General features: G+C 43.7%; 1 protein-coding gene across 3 annotated transcripts in view; it reads left to right on the top strand.

Moving 5' to 3' along the window:
- sh2b3 (SH2B adaptor protein 3) overlaps positions 1-12291 on the top strand; it is a 141034-nt gene extending 128743 nt beyond the window's left edge. For all 3 annotated transcript variants that reach the window (XM_078421588.1, XM_078421589.1, XM_078421587.1), the window contains exon 8: positions 11688-12291. In XM_078421588.1, the coding sequence (XP_078277714.1) occupies positions 11688-11980 (293 nt within the window). In that variant the 3' untranslated portion in view covers positions 11981-12291. The remainder of the gene's footprint in view (positions 1-11687) is intronic.
- The last annotated feature ends 4030 nt before the right edge of the window (positions 12292-16321 follow it).

Below are 16321 nucleotides of genomic sequence, written 5' to 3'. Positions count from 1 at the left end.
GGGACAGCACAGACGCCTCACAGCACCAGAGACCCGGGTTTGATACTGACCTGTGTGGAGTTTGCATGTTTTCCCAGTGACCATGCACGTTTCCTCTGAATGCTCTGGTTTCTTCCCACATCCCAAAGGCGTGAGAGTTTGTAGGTTACTGTGAATTGTCCCGTGTGTAGGGAGTGGATGAGAAAGTGGGATGACATAGAACTAGTGTGGAAGGGTCATTGATGGTCTGCGTGGACTCTGAGCTGAAGTGGCTGTTTCCATGTTGTATCACAGATTTATTCATTTTTTTTACCCTCATAAATTTCTACTTTGTGGCAGTCGACCCAAACGGCCCCAACTTAATCACTGTCTGTGAACACGTGCACTCAAGATCAGCGGATCTGCTTAACCCAGAAACTCTTGATCCTGAACTCAGGGATGCTGCTCATTATTGATCACACCAATGCCTTCATCCATCATGTTGTCAGGAAAATGCAACCTCCAGTTTTGTAAGCACTTTTTTCTGAATGCTTGGAGACGGAATTAATTTTACACCGGTAACTTGTATTAATAGAAAAATCAGAAGCTGCGGATGCTGGTTTATAGAAAAGGCCTCAAAGTGCTGGAGGAACTCAGCGGATCAGGCAGCATCTCTGGAGGACAAGGGTCGGGACCCATTTTCAAACGCTTTGTATTAATAACGATTGGTAGTCAATTATATAAATTAGCTTTTGGATTAATAGAATTAATGTGAGATCATCCTCTGAACTCTGAGTTCTCAAGAAGTGATTGTGGGCTGGGCTGTGGTTAGGCTGTGCATTAGTACTCAGCGAGCTTTCTTTAAATATCAGAGCATTGAAAAATCAACATTAAATCAGGGGATTAGTTGATAGCCTCGAAGCATGAGGACTGGCTTCCCACCCTGGATGTCCAGAAGTTCAATTCCCAGTGCCCCTGATTGCTCAGCCTGCCCGTCGCAGCTGGGATGAGTTCTGTCATTTCCGACCAGGCTTTCTCAGTGCGCACTGCTTCGTAATAAAGCTTTCCATCTGTTACTGACTGAAGTTTGGCTGTTCAGTTCACCCTGTACAAACAAGCTTCCTTCCTGTTGCCGGAACACTGAATGGTACTGGCAGCGATCGTCTAGTGGTCCTTGTTTCTGATCGTCGTCTCCCCCCCCCCCCCCCCCCCCCCCGCCCCGCTGCGGCAACTAATGTGATGGTAAAAGCATTAAGAGAGATAATAAATTCTTTCAAATCCAATGCAGATACTGTAGCAACATTTAACAAGCATTTGGACGGGTATGTGGGTAGGGTAGGTTCAGTGGGATATGGGCCAAATGCAGGCAGATGGGACTAGTGTAAATGGGACATGTTGGTCGGCATGAGCAAGTTCGGCCGAAGGGCCTATTTCCACTCTTAATAATAATTCCTGTCCTGTGCCAAACTGACAGCATTTAAAAAAATTAAAATCAGTTGAATCCAAATTTTGAGATGTCTGTTAGTATCAGAACACAAAGTGCTGGATGAACTCTGTGGGTCAGACAGCCTCTGTGGAGGGAATGGACAGGTGACATTTTGGTTCAGTCTGAAGAAGGGTGCCAACCCGAAACATCGCCTGTCCAGTCCCCTTTCTCTTTATTTTCCTCCACTAAAAAGGGAAAGAAAATATTAATTAGTTTAGGTGGAGAGAGCAGCAGAGTTAACACTAGATTGCTGATCTTTCATCAGAGCAGGCGAATTGAGAGGCAAATGTTTGTGTTGAGACCCTGGGAATCTTCCTGGTTCCCTGTGGAGACACCAGAGTACCTTTTCCACCTACTGGTGAGGGGCTTTGCATGAACCTTGTATTTGAATGTCACTGACGTGAAACATCAGCTCTGTTTCTGTCTCCTCCAATATGGCCTCCTGACCTGCTGAGTACCCGATCTATTCCTCTCATAATTTGGTACACCTGTATGCGATGCGATAGAACTTTATTTATCCCATGAGGGAAATTGATCTGCCAACAGTCAAAGAACAATTGGTATAAGATCACCCCTAATCCTCCTGCACTCCAAGGAATAAAGTCCTAGCCTGCTCAACCTCTCCCTATAATTCAGGCCCTCGAGTCTTGGCAACATTGTCGTAAATCCTCTCTGCACCCTTTCCAGCTTGAGAATCTTGCTCAACCGATCTGGCTCATTCTTTCCAGTGCCTTGCCTGGAACTTCCAATGGCAAGGCCACTAAGAAAATAGTTCCTTAAATTACACTAAATTTGTATGAGTCCCATTAAGTTCAGATATTCTGGATTCTTCATGAGTACTTGACTGAAATCCCTTTCTTTAACGCTGCAATGTTCTGCCCTGCTTACTAATTCATGCATCACAGTAATATGCTTACTCTGCATGCTACAGGAAGGTCTGCAATGGAATGCCGAGTGGGTGAAGTGTGGGCCATTGTGTGTGAGTTTGCATCGTGAGGTTACAAAGCAACATTTGTTCCTTTTGAGTGAGTGTAGTGATTTCTCCCCCTTTACATGACCTGTAATCAGCAATCCGGAGTTTATTTAATGGAACTTTTCTGTCATATGCAAAAATAGTTATCCCAGATCTTCAGTGATCATGTACTCAGTGAATTTGATACCAATGACTGTTCAGTTTTCAAGCTGACAATTCCTTCTGTTATCTTTGGTTTAACGTTTTATATTGTTTGATTCAATAATATTTAGCATTTAGAGATTGGTGACAGGAAATGGCTTTGTAGTTACGGGAATAGGTGAAACCTCAGTTCTTTCCTCTACCAAATTCAGTAACAATGGCGTCATAACAAGAACATCTTACCATAACCACTTGCCACAACCCATCTTTACTGTGACTTTGATGTACGGTGCAAATTTTATTCTGACAAAGAGCACCACTTCCTTGATCTAGTTTATTTAAAGTATGTAATTTATAGCGCAAGTGTACAAAATACACTGGCGGATATAGCAATGGAGGCTGACTTGGCCACAATTCGGGGCTGTTAGTCATACAGTGTGGAAACAGGCTCTTTGGCCCAACTTGCCCATGCCAACTAACACCAGCACACTAGTCCCACCTGCCTGCGTTTGGCCCATATCCTTCTAAACCTATCCTACCCATGTGCCTGTCTAAATGTTTCTTACACACTGTAATAGTACCTGCCTCAACTACCTCCTACGGCAGCTCATTCTATATACCTTCCACCCTTTGTGTTTAAGAAAAAAGTCCCCCTTCAGGTTTTATTATTTTATCAATTCTTTCCATCCCCTCACTTTAAACCGATGTCCTCTGGTTCTCGATTCCCTTACTTTGAGTAAAAGACTCTGTGCATTTACTTTATCTATTCCTCTCAAGATCTTGTAGGGTGGCACGGTGGCGCAGCAGTAGGGTTGCTGCCTTGCAGCACCAGAGACCAGGGTTTGATCCTGACTACGGGTGCTGTTTGTACGTTCTCCCTGTGGAAAGCGCGGGTTTTCACTGAGATCTTCGGTTTCCTCCCACACTCCAACGACCTATAAGTTTGTAGGTTAATTGGCTTGGTATAAGTGTAAATTGTCCCTGGTGTGTGCAGGATAGTGTTAATGTGTGGTGATCGCTGGTCGGCATGGACTTGGTGGGCCGGAGGGCCTGTTTCTGCACTGTATCTCTAAATTAAACTAAACCTCCATAAGATCACTAGGCTTTTCAGTCATGGATCTTTTTCTGCATGTGTCCTAGGTCATTCATTAATCATAGTGAAGATACACTCAGGAATCAGGAGAAAGGCCCTTGAACCTGCCACACCATTCAACATGATCATGGCTAATCTGCTCCAGGCCTTGATTCCTCTTCTGTGCTTGTTCCCCATAGCCCTTAATTTCCTGATGTGTCAAAAAAAACTATCTATCTCTTGCAGACACGTCTGGTGATCCAGCCTCCATAACCCTCTGGGGTAAACAATTTCACAGCTTTCCATTCTGAGAAGAAATATTTTTGCATCTGAATTTAAACGATTATCCCCTTGCAACTGTTGTTCTAGCAGAAGTCTTGTTCAAGACTCTCCCCGTGAGCAGAACATCCACTTTTTTCATGCATCCTTGGGATATTGTGCTTTAATAAAATCACATCCATTCATCTAAAATGCAAAGGAGGAAGTGAGTTTTTATTATGAAGTAGAGCAACAGTGTAGTTCAAGCCCAATATTTTTACTAAATGAGACCAGAGGCACTGGTAGGGTTGCTGCCTTATAGTGCCAGTGACCTGGGTTCGATCCTGACCAATGGTGCCGTCTGTACGGAGTTTGTATGTTCTGGGCTTTCTCCGGGTGCTCCGGTTTCCTCCCACACTCCTAAGACGTAGGTTAATTGGCTTTGGTAAAAATGTTAACTGTCCCCAGTGTGTCAGATAGTGTTAGTGTATAGGGTGATCACTGTGGATTCGGTGGGCCGAATGGTCTGTTTCAGCGCTGTATCTCTACAGTCTAATCCATATTCTCGTATTATTGAGAAATCTAATTTCACTGCAAGAAACAGGTGAAAGGTTCAATTTTTTTATCTTCAATTTTCATTCAATTGCAAATTGAACATAACCCCTGCATGCCATCGCCACCTGCAGGTGGCTCAAATAAAAGCATCCCAGGCATCAACTTCCAGAAACTCTATCCCTGTAGTTGATTGCAGGTAACTTAAAGCAATTCTTCAACAAACTCATCCGTAGGGTGATGACACTTTGCATTTTCACTGAATATCCACCCTGCTACATTTTTTAAAAAAAGGTGTAATTTGTGAAGAAACCCCCATCTGTTAAAGGTCTTGAATGCTGCACATTAAAATTAACACTAGGATTTCTGTAATCTTTGCATGTATTTTAAGAGTTGTGTTCAAATCACAGCTGTACATAGCTTTAAGTGGATGACATGCTACAACGGTATTGATTGTGCTGGAGAAGTCCGGTACAGGAAGACGGTAGAATTTCAGGAGTGAAAAGAAAGGAATAGGTCAAGGCTTTATTGCTTTTAACGTTGGCAGTTTGTAATCTCTAGTCACAATTACTCCATGGAGCTTTAAAGATGGCATCATGTCAGTTATTGCAAGATGATAGTACAGTGAAACTCCAGTGATCTCTCCCCTGGGTGCTGCATAAGTAGATTTTCCAGATGATTGGATGTTGCTCATATTGATAACCAAACACACTTTTCTTTCAAAAGACTGTTGTAGCTCAGCACACCAGGCAATCGTGACCACGGGTGCTGTTGGTGTGGACGTCGCATGTTTCTCTGCGACCGCGTGGGTTTCCTCCAGATGTGTTCCCTACCACATACCAAAGATGTGCACTTTTGTAGGTTAATTGGCTTCTGTAAATTGTCCCTAGTGGATGTGAAAGTGGGATAACATAGAACTAATGTGAATGGGTAGACACAAAATGCTGGAGCAACTCAGCAGGACAGGAAGCATCCCTGTAGAGAAGGAATGGGTGACGTTTCGGGTCGAGATCCTTCTTCAGACTGATGTCAGGGGAGTAGGTGGGGAAGGAGAGAGAGGAAAAGCAAGGGCTATTTGAAGTTGGAGAAGTCAATGTTCATACTGTAAGCTACCCAAGCAAAATATGAGGTGCTGTTCAGATTGGGAATGGGAGGGGGAGTTAAAGTGCTGAGCAACCGGGAGATCAGGTAGGTTAAGGTGGACTGAGCGGAGGTGTTCAGCGAAACGATCACCGAGCCTGCTCTTAGTCTCGCCGATGTACAGAAGTTGACACCTGGAACAGCGGATACTACTGTATGAGGTTGGAGGAGGTGCAAGTGAACCTCTGCCTCACCTGAAAAGACTGTCAGGGCCCTTGGATGGAGTCGAGGGGGGAGGTAAAGAGACAAGTGTTGCATCTCCTACAGTTGCCGTGGAAAGTACCTGGGGAGGGGGTGGTTTGGGTGCTAAGGGACAAATTGACCAGGGAGTTGTGGAGGGAATAGAAACATAGAAAATAGGTGCATGAGGAGGCCATTTAGCCCTTCGAGTCAGCACCACCATTCATTGTGATCATGGCTGATCATCCACAATCAGTAACCTGTGCCCAACTTCTCCCCATATCCCTTGATTCCACTAGCCCCCAGCGCTCTCTCTAACTCTCTCTTAAATTCATCCAGTGATTTGGCCTCCACTGCCCTCTGTGGCAGAGAATTCCACAAATTCACAACTCTCTGGGTGAAAAAGTTCCTTCTCACCTCAGTTTTAAATGGCCTCCCCTTTATTCTAAGACTGTGGCTCCTGGTTTGGACTCCTCCAACATTGGGAACATTTTTCCTGCATCGAGCTTGTCCAGTCCTTTTATAATTTATGTCTCTATAAGATTCCCTCTCATCCTTCTAAACTCCAGTGAATACAAGCCTAGTCTGTTACGCTGCCCTGCCTCAATTACAAGGATGTCCTTCCTCAAATTAGGAGACCAAAACTGTACACAATACTCCAGAGGTGGTCTTACCAGGGCCCTGTACAACTGCAGAACCTCTTTACTCCTATACTGAAATCCTCTCGTTATGAAGGCCAACATGCCATTGGCTTTCTTCACTGCCTGCTGTACCTGCACACCAACTTTTAGTGACTGGTGTACAAGGACACCTAGGTCTCGCTGCACTTCCTCCTTACCTAACCTGACACCATTGAGATAATAATCTGCTTCCTTGTTTTTGCCGCCAAAGTGGATAAACTCACATTTATCTACATTATACTGCATCTGCCATGCACCTGCCCACTCAACCTGTCCAGGTCACCCTGCAACTTCCTAACATCCTCTTCGCAGTTCACACTACCAACCAGCTTTGTGTCATCTGCAAACTTGCTAGTGTTACTTCTAATTCCTTCATCCAAATCACTAATATATATGGTAAATAGGTGCTGCCCCAACACCGAACTTTGCGGCACTCCACTCGTCACTGCCTGCCATTCTGAAAAGGACCCGTTTACTTCTACTCTTTGCTTCCTGTCTGTCAACCAATTCTCTATCCATTGTCAACTCTGGTCTCTGCGGAAAACAGAAAGGGGTGGAGATGGGAAGATATGGCCAGTAGTGGGATCCTGTTGGAGGTGGCAAAAATGTTGAAGGATTACATGTTGTATGCGACGGCTGATGGGGTGGAAGGTGAGGACAAGGGGGACTCTGTCCTTGATACGAATGGGGGAGGGGGAGCATGAGCAAAGTTGTGGGATATCGAGGAGACCCTAGCGAGAGCCTCATCTATAATGGAAGAGGGGAACCCCTGTTTTCCTAAAGAATGAGGACATCTCCGATGCCCTGGTATGGAAAACCTCATCTTGGGCACAGATGCGGCGTAGACGGAGGAATTGGGAGTAGGAGAGTGAGTCTTTACAGGAAGCAGGGTGGGAAGAAGTGTAGTCTAGATAGCTATGGGAGTCAATGGGTTTGTAGTAGATGTCGGTCAATAGTATGTCTCCTGTGATGGTGAGATCTAGAAACGGTAGGGAGATGTCGGAGATGGTCCAAGTGAATTTGAGTACAGGATGGAAATTGATTGTGATGTTGATGAAGTCAGTGAGTTCTGCATGGGTGCAGGAGGTAGCACCGATACAGTCATCAATGTAGCGGAGGTAGAGTTCGGGGATGAGGCCAGTGTATGCCTGAAACAGTGATTGTTCGACGTACCCTACAAAAAGGCAGATATAGCTGTGGCCCATGCGAGTGCCCATAGCTGCGCCTTGGAGTTGGAGGAAGTGGGTGGAGTTGAAGGAAAAGTTGTTGAGGGTAAGGACCAGGTCCGCTAGGCGGAGGAGAGTATTGGTAGATGGACATTGGCTGGTTGTGCGGTTGAGGAAGAAATGGAGGGTTTTAAGACCGTCCCGGTGGGGGATGGAGGTGTAGAGTGACTGGACATCAAAAGTAAAGATGAGGTAGAGGCGCCCTGGAAAACGGAAGTCATTGAAGAGACAAAGAGCATGCGAGGTGTCTTGGACATAGATTTCTGTTTTTTTTAGAGATACAGCGTGGAAACAGGCCCTTCGGCCCACCGAGTCCGCGCCGCCCAACGATCGCCGCACATTAACACTATCCTACACACACTAGGGACAATTTTTACATTTACCCAGTCAATTAACCTACATACCTGTACGTCTTTGGAGTGTGGGAGGAAACCGAAGATCTCGGAGAAAACCCACGCAGGTCACGGGGAGAACGTACAAACTCCGTACAGACGGCGCCTGTAGTCAGGATCGAACCCGAGTCTCCGGCGCTGCATTCGCTGTAAGGCAGCAACTCTACCGCTGCGCCACCGTGCCGCCCAGGTCGGGAGGGATTAGACCAAGGGGATAGGATGGAGTCGAGGTATGTGGAAATTAATTCAGTGAAAGGGTGATTGAAGGTCAGCGTGGACTGTCCAAAGAGCCTGTTTCCATGCTGTACCTCTAAACTTAATTAAGCTAACTAAAGTATTAGAAGTTTACTGTAACAGCTTTGATTATGAAACTCAAGTAACACAAGACTATCTAATGATTGTAGACTGGCAGAAACTTTATTGCAACAATTTATGAATCATCTCCACAGTAATTATTTAACGAGTTTCTAAATCATACATCTGGTTTCAAATTAATTTGAACACTGGTGCAGAGGGTGTTTTCAGCTTCCTCCAGGAAGTGGCATGCTGTATGTGACTTGCTACCACCATCTATTGGACAGGCACAAGACTTGTTAGTGTGGAAAATAGAAGAGAATTATCAGTGCAGTAGAGAAATCTCCTTGCATAAGAGCGGAAGCAGATTGTTAGGAGTGTAAAGGGAGCTTCACTCTGCAAGCGGCTGCACTCCTCTACATGGGAATGCTCATGGTGTTGACAGCTCCATGAGATAGGAATGTCTTTAACTCCCCACACATTGATGCCACAACCACAGAAACTTGCAGAAGATGGTGGATGTCAGTGTACATTATCTGATGTAAAACATCAGTCATGCTGCTCGTATGTTCTCACCAACACATTGTTAAGGTTCCTAGACAGCTCCATCTCCTCCTCCACACACATCAGAGTTCAAAACCTACTCCGCTGCTATTTTGGAAACTGTTTCTGAAGCACACATTTTCTGTAGCTGTGTTAGAAATGTTTGTGTTGGAATGTCTTCAGATGTTATTTTTGTGCTCTGGTTTTGGTTCAATTGGCACATATACGTCTGGGTGGAATTAGCGATCATCATCCAAATATCAATAGTTTTAAATCTCTGTGACAAAGGGGATACACACTTCTCTCCAGGGGGCTAGTATTAGGATGGAATGGATGCAGTGGGAGTTTGGTTCTTTGCAAGCTGGCCTGGGTAAGATATCTTAAAATTATGAAAGGCTCGGGTAGACTTAATAGAGAAAGGGTTTCAGTAAATATCAAAAGACCCAGATGTACGGTGAAAAAGGTTTGCATTTCTGAACACCTTTCACATTCCTTCTTTGGGGGTTGTCCCAATGTGCTTTATACCCAACAAGCTTCTTTGGTAACGGACTGCAGATGCTTGAATCTTAAGCAAAACTTGATCTGTTAGAGGGACTCAAGGGGCCAGGCAGCATCAGTGGAGAGAAATGGACAGTTGGAGTTTTAAGTTGAGACTCTTTATCTGGACTGGTGCCTTCATCTTCCCTTCAGTCCAAAGGAAGGGTCTCAATCAAAAATGTTTTCTGTCCATTCCCCTCCACAGGCGCTGGCTTAGCTGCTGAGATCATCCTCTAGATTTGTTTTTTGCTCAAGGTACTTTGGGAGTTGCTGTGATTTCTTTTTTGGAATGTATAAATTTGGCAGCCAAATAATGCAGGGCAGGTTCTCAAAATCTCTAATGTGACATCTGTTTGAGTGATGTTGAAGGATAAACATTAGCTGAGAGCACAGGCTACAAGGATCAGAGGACATTGTGAATGTACTACTGAAGGCACGCACTCAAGACCTGGCCATGTTGAGAACCAAGCTTTCCAATATAGTTACAACGCTGGCATCTACTTGGGAAGGTACATTTACAAAAAAAATCAAAGTAATTCAGCCTGGCTATTTATCATCCATTCCAACTCGATCATAGGCAGTGATGTCGGCAGTCAGAATCTGCAGCATGGAAACAGGCCCTTCAGCCCGAATTGCCCATGTTGACCAACATGACCCATCTATGCTAGTCTCAGCTGTTTGCACTTAGTCCATACCCCCCTCCACTTGTGGAGAGCAACAAACAAACTGGTGGAAGCATGTCAAGCAGCAAACTTAGCATGTACACCGATGAGCCAAAACATTATGACCACTGATAGGTGATAACATTGATTATCTTGTGACAATGGCACCTGTCAAGGGGTGGGATATATTAGGCAGCAAGTGAACAGTCAGTTCTTGAAGTTGATGTGTTGGATGCAGGAGAAATGGGCAGGAGTAAAGACTTGAGCGACTTTGACAAGGACCAAATTGTTATGGCCAGACGACTGGGTCAGAGCATCTCTGAAACGGCAAGGCTTGTGGGGTGCTCCCGGTCAGCAGTGGTAAGTACCTACTGACAGTGGGCCGAGGGGGGACAAACCAGCGACAGGGTGTTGGGCGCCCAAGGCTCATCGATGCGCGAGGGCAACGAAGGCCATCCCGTCTGGTCCAAACTGACAGGTCTACTGTGGCACAAGTCAAAGAAAATTTTAATGGTGGTCACGGGAGGAATGTCACAATACACAGTGCATCACACCCAGCTGCGTATGGGGCTGCGTAGCCGCAGACCGGTCAGAGAGCCCATGATGACCCCTGTCCACCGTCAAAAGCGCCTACATTGGGCACGTGAGCATCGCAACTGGACCTTGGAGCAGTGGAAGAAGGTCTGGTGCGTTGAGTCGTTTTCTTTTAGATCACGTGGATGGCCTTGTGCGTGTGCGCCGTTTACCTGGTGAAGTGATGGCACCAGGATGCATTGTGGGAAGACGACAAGCAGGGAGTGTGATGCTCTGGGCAATGTTCTGCTGGGAAACCCTGGGTCAGGCCATTCATGTGGATGTCAATTTGACACGTGTCACCTACCTAAACATCGTTGCAGACCAGGTACACCCCTTCATGGCAATGGTACTCCCTGATGGCAGTGGCCTCTTTCAGCAGGATAATGCGCCCTGCCACACTGCACACATTGTCCGGGGATGGTTTGAGGAACATGATGAAGTGTTCACGGTGTTGCCCTGGCCTCGACATTCTCCAGATCTCAATCCAATTGAGCATCTGTGGGATGCGCTGGATCGACAAGTCCAATCCACGGCGGCACCACCTCGCAAGACTTGAAGGATCTGCTGCTAATGTTTTGGTGGGGCATCTTCAGGGGTCTTGTAGAGTCCATACCTCGGCAGGTCGGCACACGGAGGACCAACAGCATATTAGCAGGTGGTCATAATGCTTTGGCTCATCAGTGCAAGGTTCCTCCAGAAGATTGCAGCTCCAGGTTGCAGTAACTGCCTTCTCTTGTCTCCCCACTGCCGAAATGGTAGGTATTTTCTGCTGTAGGTTTATGGCTAAGATAATGGTCTGTATCAAGTCAGATTTGTTTTTCCTGAAATAACAAGCCTTTAGTTTCATTGCTTTGGATTTGGTACAGCAGTTTCAGGTGAGGAGGTGATGCAAAGGTAATGGTGCCTCGATTGGGTGCGAAACCATTTCTCATGGAATTACAACAGAATATCTGTTTAATTGTTCATTGCAGGTACACTTGTAATATTCCTAAAATATTATTTTTGTTTTTTCCAAAGGATCATTTTCACCAAGCAATGCATTGGTGCTGCCATTTAGTGTCCATCGCTCAAACTCTGAACCCAACCTTGCTCACATGGATCCTTCAAGCTGCAATGTATCAGAAGCTCCTCAAGGTGGGCCAGGGCAGGTGTTTCACACGGCGCCCCTGCACGAGGAGCCCTTTGGTGGCCTACGGCGCAGTGGTTCAGTGGTCGTGCCCATGAGGCACCAGCGAGACTCAGACTATGACCTGGAATCAACTGCCAGGGGTCATTCACGGGCCATTGACAATCAGTACATGTTCCTTTGAACAGGTCTGGTAGACACATTTGATAAATCAACACTGAAAATGGTTTCAGGTTTTCTCTGAAAACATGAATGTATTTTTCTGTTTCAGGATGGAGCAGAAGGGAAAGGTGAGACACCTTCACACCAAATCCAAGTTTACTCTGAAATGTATTCTTTCTATTAGGCCTGTTGAAGGGTCTGTTTACAGCATTAACTTTTATAGCTTTGCTCTTATTTTTTTTCTTAACATATGTTTTAACTATGGCCTCATTGGACATCAAATGATTGTCTTGTACAATTTGTACATATGTATTGAATAAAAAGTTTTAAGTACTTCTTTATATAATGTTATTTCCATTAACCAGACTAAAACAGTGAAGGTGTTTCCCAACTTTGCAATACAAGCACTTGCAGCATTTAAAGGCTAATTTGCAGTTATTTTGTTGAGTTTACATGTGCTAAATGTCTAAGAACGCATTTGCCTGTGCTTTTGCAAAAGCTTAACTGACAGTTCAGGATTGTAAACACTAAGGTGATGTAATTTCTGGAATGTTTTGCATCTTACAGGTGGAATTCAGTTTAGTTCCCTATTATAGTGGCTACTGCAATATTCAGAGCCGTTGGGTACATAGCTTTGGATATACTTAATAGAACCCAGCAAGTCAGGGATAATTTCGAAAGGCAAAAAAAAAAAGTAAAATCAAATCAGGTTCCTTTTAAGGCAAAGCATAAATAATAGTGGGTAATGTGCAAAGAAGTTAAATTTAAATGCTGGATACCTGAAGCAACATATATTTCTCTTTGTCATCAATGGGAGAAGAAAGTTTAGATAATGACCTATCCAAAAAACATTGGGCTTTCTTTTACATGGCTTAGCAGTTAAGAATTTGTAAACATTTAGGACCTGACGTACTGACGAGAGGAAGTTTGGCTTGTAAGTTTGAAGGGAGGTGGTTAATGGGAAGATGTAGAACATAATCATAAGAAGGAGTTCATTGAAAAGTATCAAAGTATTTAAAAATGTTTAGTTTGCTACATTAACAATGCTTTCCTTTGTTTTAAGCTTCATGTTATCCAACTGGAGCTCTTCAGAAAATGGAGAACCAGACAAAATAAAAATCTAATTATGTCCTGGGCCCGAACACTTGTCAATTCATAAAGAGTAATAAAAGGCAGATTCATTCTTAAGAGAAGGAAATGCAACAATGCCAGCTGCAGGCGATATCACAAACACCAAAGTGACAAGACATTCAAGCACCACCAAACATTTATTGGCTTCTTTTCGACACGATTCTAAAAGAGCATTAACTTACTGTGCTTAAGGAATTACATAACACACCTAGGACAGCGCCACTTGGCCTGCCTCTGAGGTCCAGGTTCTCCCCCCCCCCCCCACCCCCCCATTACCAAGGCATGAGCTGGGCAGCACACAAAGTGCTGGAAGAGCTCTCGTCAGGCAGCTCTAGCCCGAGGAGGGAATGGACAAATGATGGTTCAGGTCAGGACCACTCCTGCTCAACCCTTTTAATATTAATTCCTTCAATCCAGGAATCAACCAGGTGAACCTCACCTAATGCAAATACATCCTTCAATATGCAGAGAAAGTAACAGCCTTGGCCACACCTTGTAAAGTTGCATCCTCCTCAGTTCAGCAGGCCCTCCCTACAACATCTGCACATCACTGATCTAAATCTTCAGTATTCCTCTGGTCTGACTGCAATAGAATTACAGTGTGGATCTGTTGGTCTGGTTTTAGAAAAAAGAGGTGTAGTTTATGAATTGAAGCATTTGTATGAAGCTGACTCAAGCTTCTAAGCAGAAGATTTATTCCTGGCCAAAGTGATTCTTCAAGATAAAATTTTACCGAATATTTTCTTAAATTTTAAATCATGCTTAGAAAGTCTGTCAAAAATGTTCTTTGAATATCTCTGGATACAACTCGTTTGCCTGCAGTTTTTTTAAAATATTCATGTTTCACATTGCACATGTGAGGCAGTAATTATTATAAAGTTCAAGTAGATTTCTTCCATTTGTGAATAGACCTTTGCTGGAAGGCTTAAATACACACAGGAGTTAAAATATTGTTTAAACTCCTTTCATGGAAAATAGAACAAACAGTACAACATAGGAGAAGGTCCTCAGCCCACAATGTCTGTGCTAAGTTTTATTTTAAATCGCACCTGCATGTGATCCATATCCCCATATTCTCAGCATCAACATGTGCCTACCTAAAAGCTATTAAACACAATTGTATCTGCCCCACCCGTCAATGCATTCCAGGCATCCACTACGCTCTGTATTAAAAAAATGCCTCTTAAAGCTATGTTCTCTGAACTCTGACTTTTCCACCCTGGGAAAGGGGCTCTGGCTGTCATGTGGAAATCTCCCTGAATGGTAATGATGAAAATGGCAAAAAAAAGTACTAGAGGAACTCAGTTGACCAGTCAGTATTTGTGATGGGAATCGGTAGATGACGTTTTGGGTCAGAACCTTTCCTCGGGGCCTAAAGAAGGGTCCTGACCTGTAAGGATGCCTACTCTTTCCCTTTAAATGCTGGCTGACCCACTGAGCTACTCCAGCACTTTGTTTTTTTGTTCAAGATTCCAGTTTTGTTATGTTTCTGTAGTCAAGTACCTGACTGTTGAACCAATCATCTCATCTCAAATGACCACCAGAAATGCCAGACTCTCAGTGCAATGTGATTGATTCTCAACCTCTTTCAAAAATGATTCATCAGGCTCAATTCAAGGATAAATCAGAGTAGACATTAAATGGCAGCAATTCCCACATCCCATGAACAAAACATTGACGAGATTTAAATCAATGATAAAAAGGTGTTCCCACTCAATAAAGCTTTACTTGCCTTTGCTCCAAAAGAGTTGGAGAATCTTGAAATTTTTACAAATTTAATGGATGTTCAGGAAACACTATTCTACCAAATTTGCCTTTTGTATGAACTGTCTCTTCATTTTCAGAGTACTAGATGTTCTCATGTACACAATCAGAAAATAAATGAACTCCATTAGTCTCAATTTGAATTTCAACAAACTGTGGATTTGGTTTTCAAAGTATAGAAATCATGCACTGATGTGATACACTACAGGTATCTGTGATATTCTTAAATATTCAATGTAAGAAATGCCTTTATACAGCAAGCTTTAAATGAAATTTGGTCGTCAAATGGTTATTTGAATAAAAAGAATTGTAAAATTTTAAGTTGTAATTTATCATTCGAGTGCAAATGTTACTAGCATGGAAAAAGTGTAATACAAAGTTTAAAAATCAAAATTTATCAATTTAATACCAAATTTCCATTAGTGGCTGCTGCATACAATTGCAGTGCACTTACTTTTTATTGAAGCGATCACATCATCATATCATCATATCATATATATACAGCCGGAAACAGGCCTTTTCGGCCCACCAAGTCCGTGCCGCCCAGCGATCCCCGTACATTAACACTATCCTACACCCACTAGGGACAATTTTTACATTTTACCCAGCCAATTAACCTACATACCTGTACGTCTTTGGAGTGTGGGAGGAAACCGAAGATCTCGGAGAAAACCCACGCAGGTCACGGGGAGAACGTACAAACTCCTTACAGTGCAGCACCCATAGTCAGGATCGAACCTGAGTCTCTGGCACTGCATTCGCTGTAAAGCAGCAACTCTACCGCTGCGCTACCGTGCCGCCATGAGGATCACATCACGAAAATGCATGTTCAAGATTCTTCTATCCACATTGTTTGCTCTTTAGATTAAATTTACTTGGAGCAATCATAGTACAGAAATGCTCATCGCAAATACCATGCAGTATTAAAAAAATGTTCAAATTATTTTTACATCTGATGACTGCTGTGCTGTATGTCAATTAATAAAACTGTCCAAATGTTTCATTACTAGTAATTCTCTTCCTCGTGGATTCTACTGGAATTAATTGTAAATTGTATAAGAGGAGGAAAACCAGTTGTAATATTATTAGATACTTGGCTGTACTTACAGGTTATTCCCCTCCCCCCCATACTTTCATATACAGTAACATATTTTAGTGCTACTCCTCGTAGCATTGCTTCACTCTGCCTTATCCCCCCTACAAAAAGCAGATCCATAAAAGTGGTTAAAATTTGCCAATTCGAACAACCCACTGAGCTCCTATCTGTTTCACATAGGCAATCGGAACGGATGACACATGCACTCACATTGGTCAGCAGTTTTAGTCTGTTCAAGCTGAGGAGACTGCACATTGTGCATACATTCTGGCTCTCTTGCAGAATGTGTTATATATACAATTTTCACCTATCGTGACTAGAAAGCAGCCTGCGACTTTAGGTGCCCAGGAAAAGCATCACATTGGATGTAAA

Source organism: Rhinoraja longicauda, chromosome 25 (assembly GCF_053455715.1).
Source record: "Rhinoraja longicauda isolate Sanriku21f chromosome 25, sRhiLon1.1, whole genome shotgun sequence".
NCBI lineage: Eukaryota > Metazoa > Chordata > Chondrichthyes > Rajiformes > Arhynchobatidae > Rhinoraja > Rhinoraja longicauda.
Note: the sequence above shows the minus strand (reverse complement) of the source record. Positions and strands in the feature narration are given on the sequence as shown.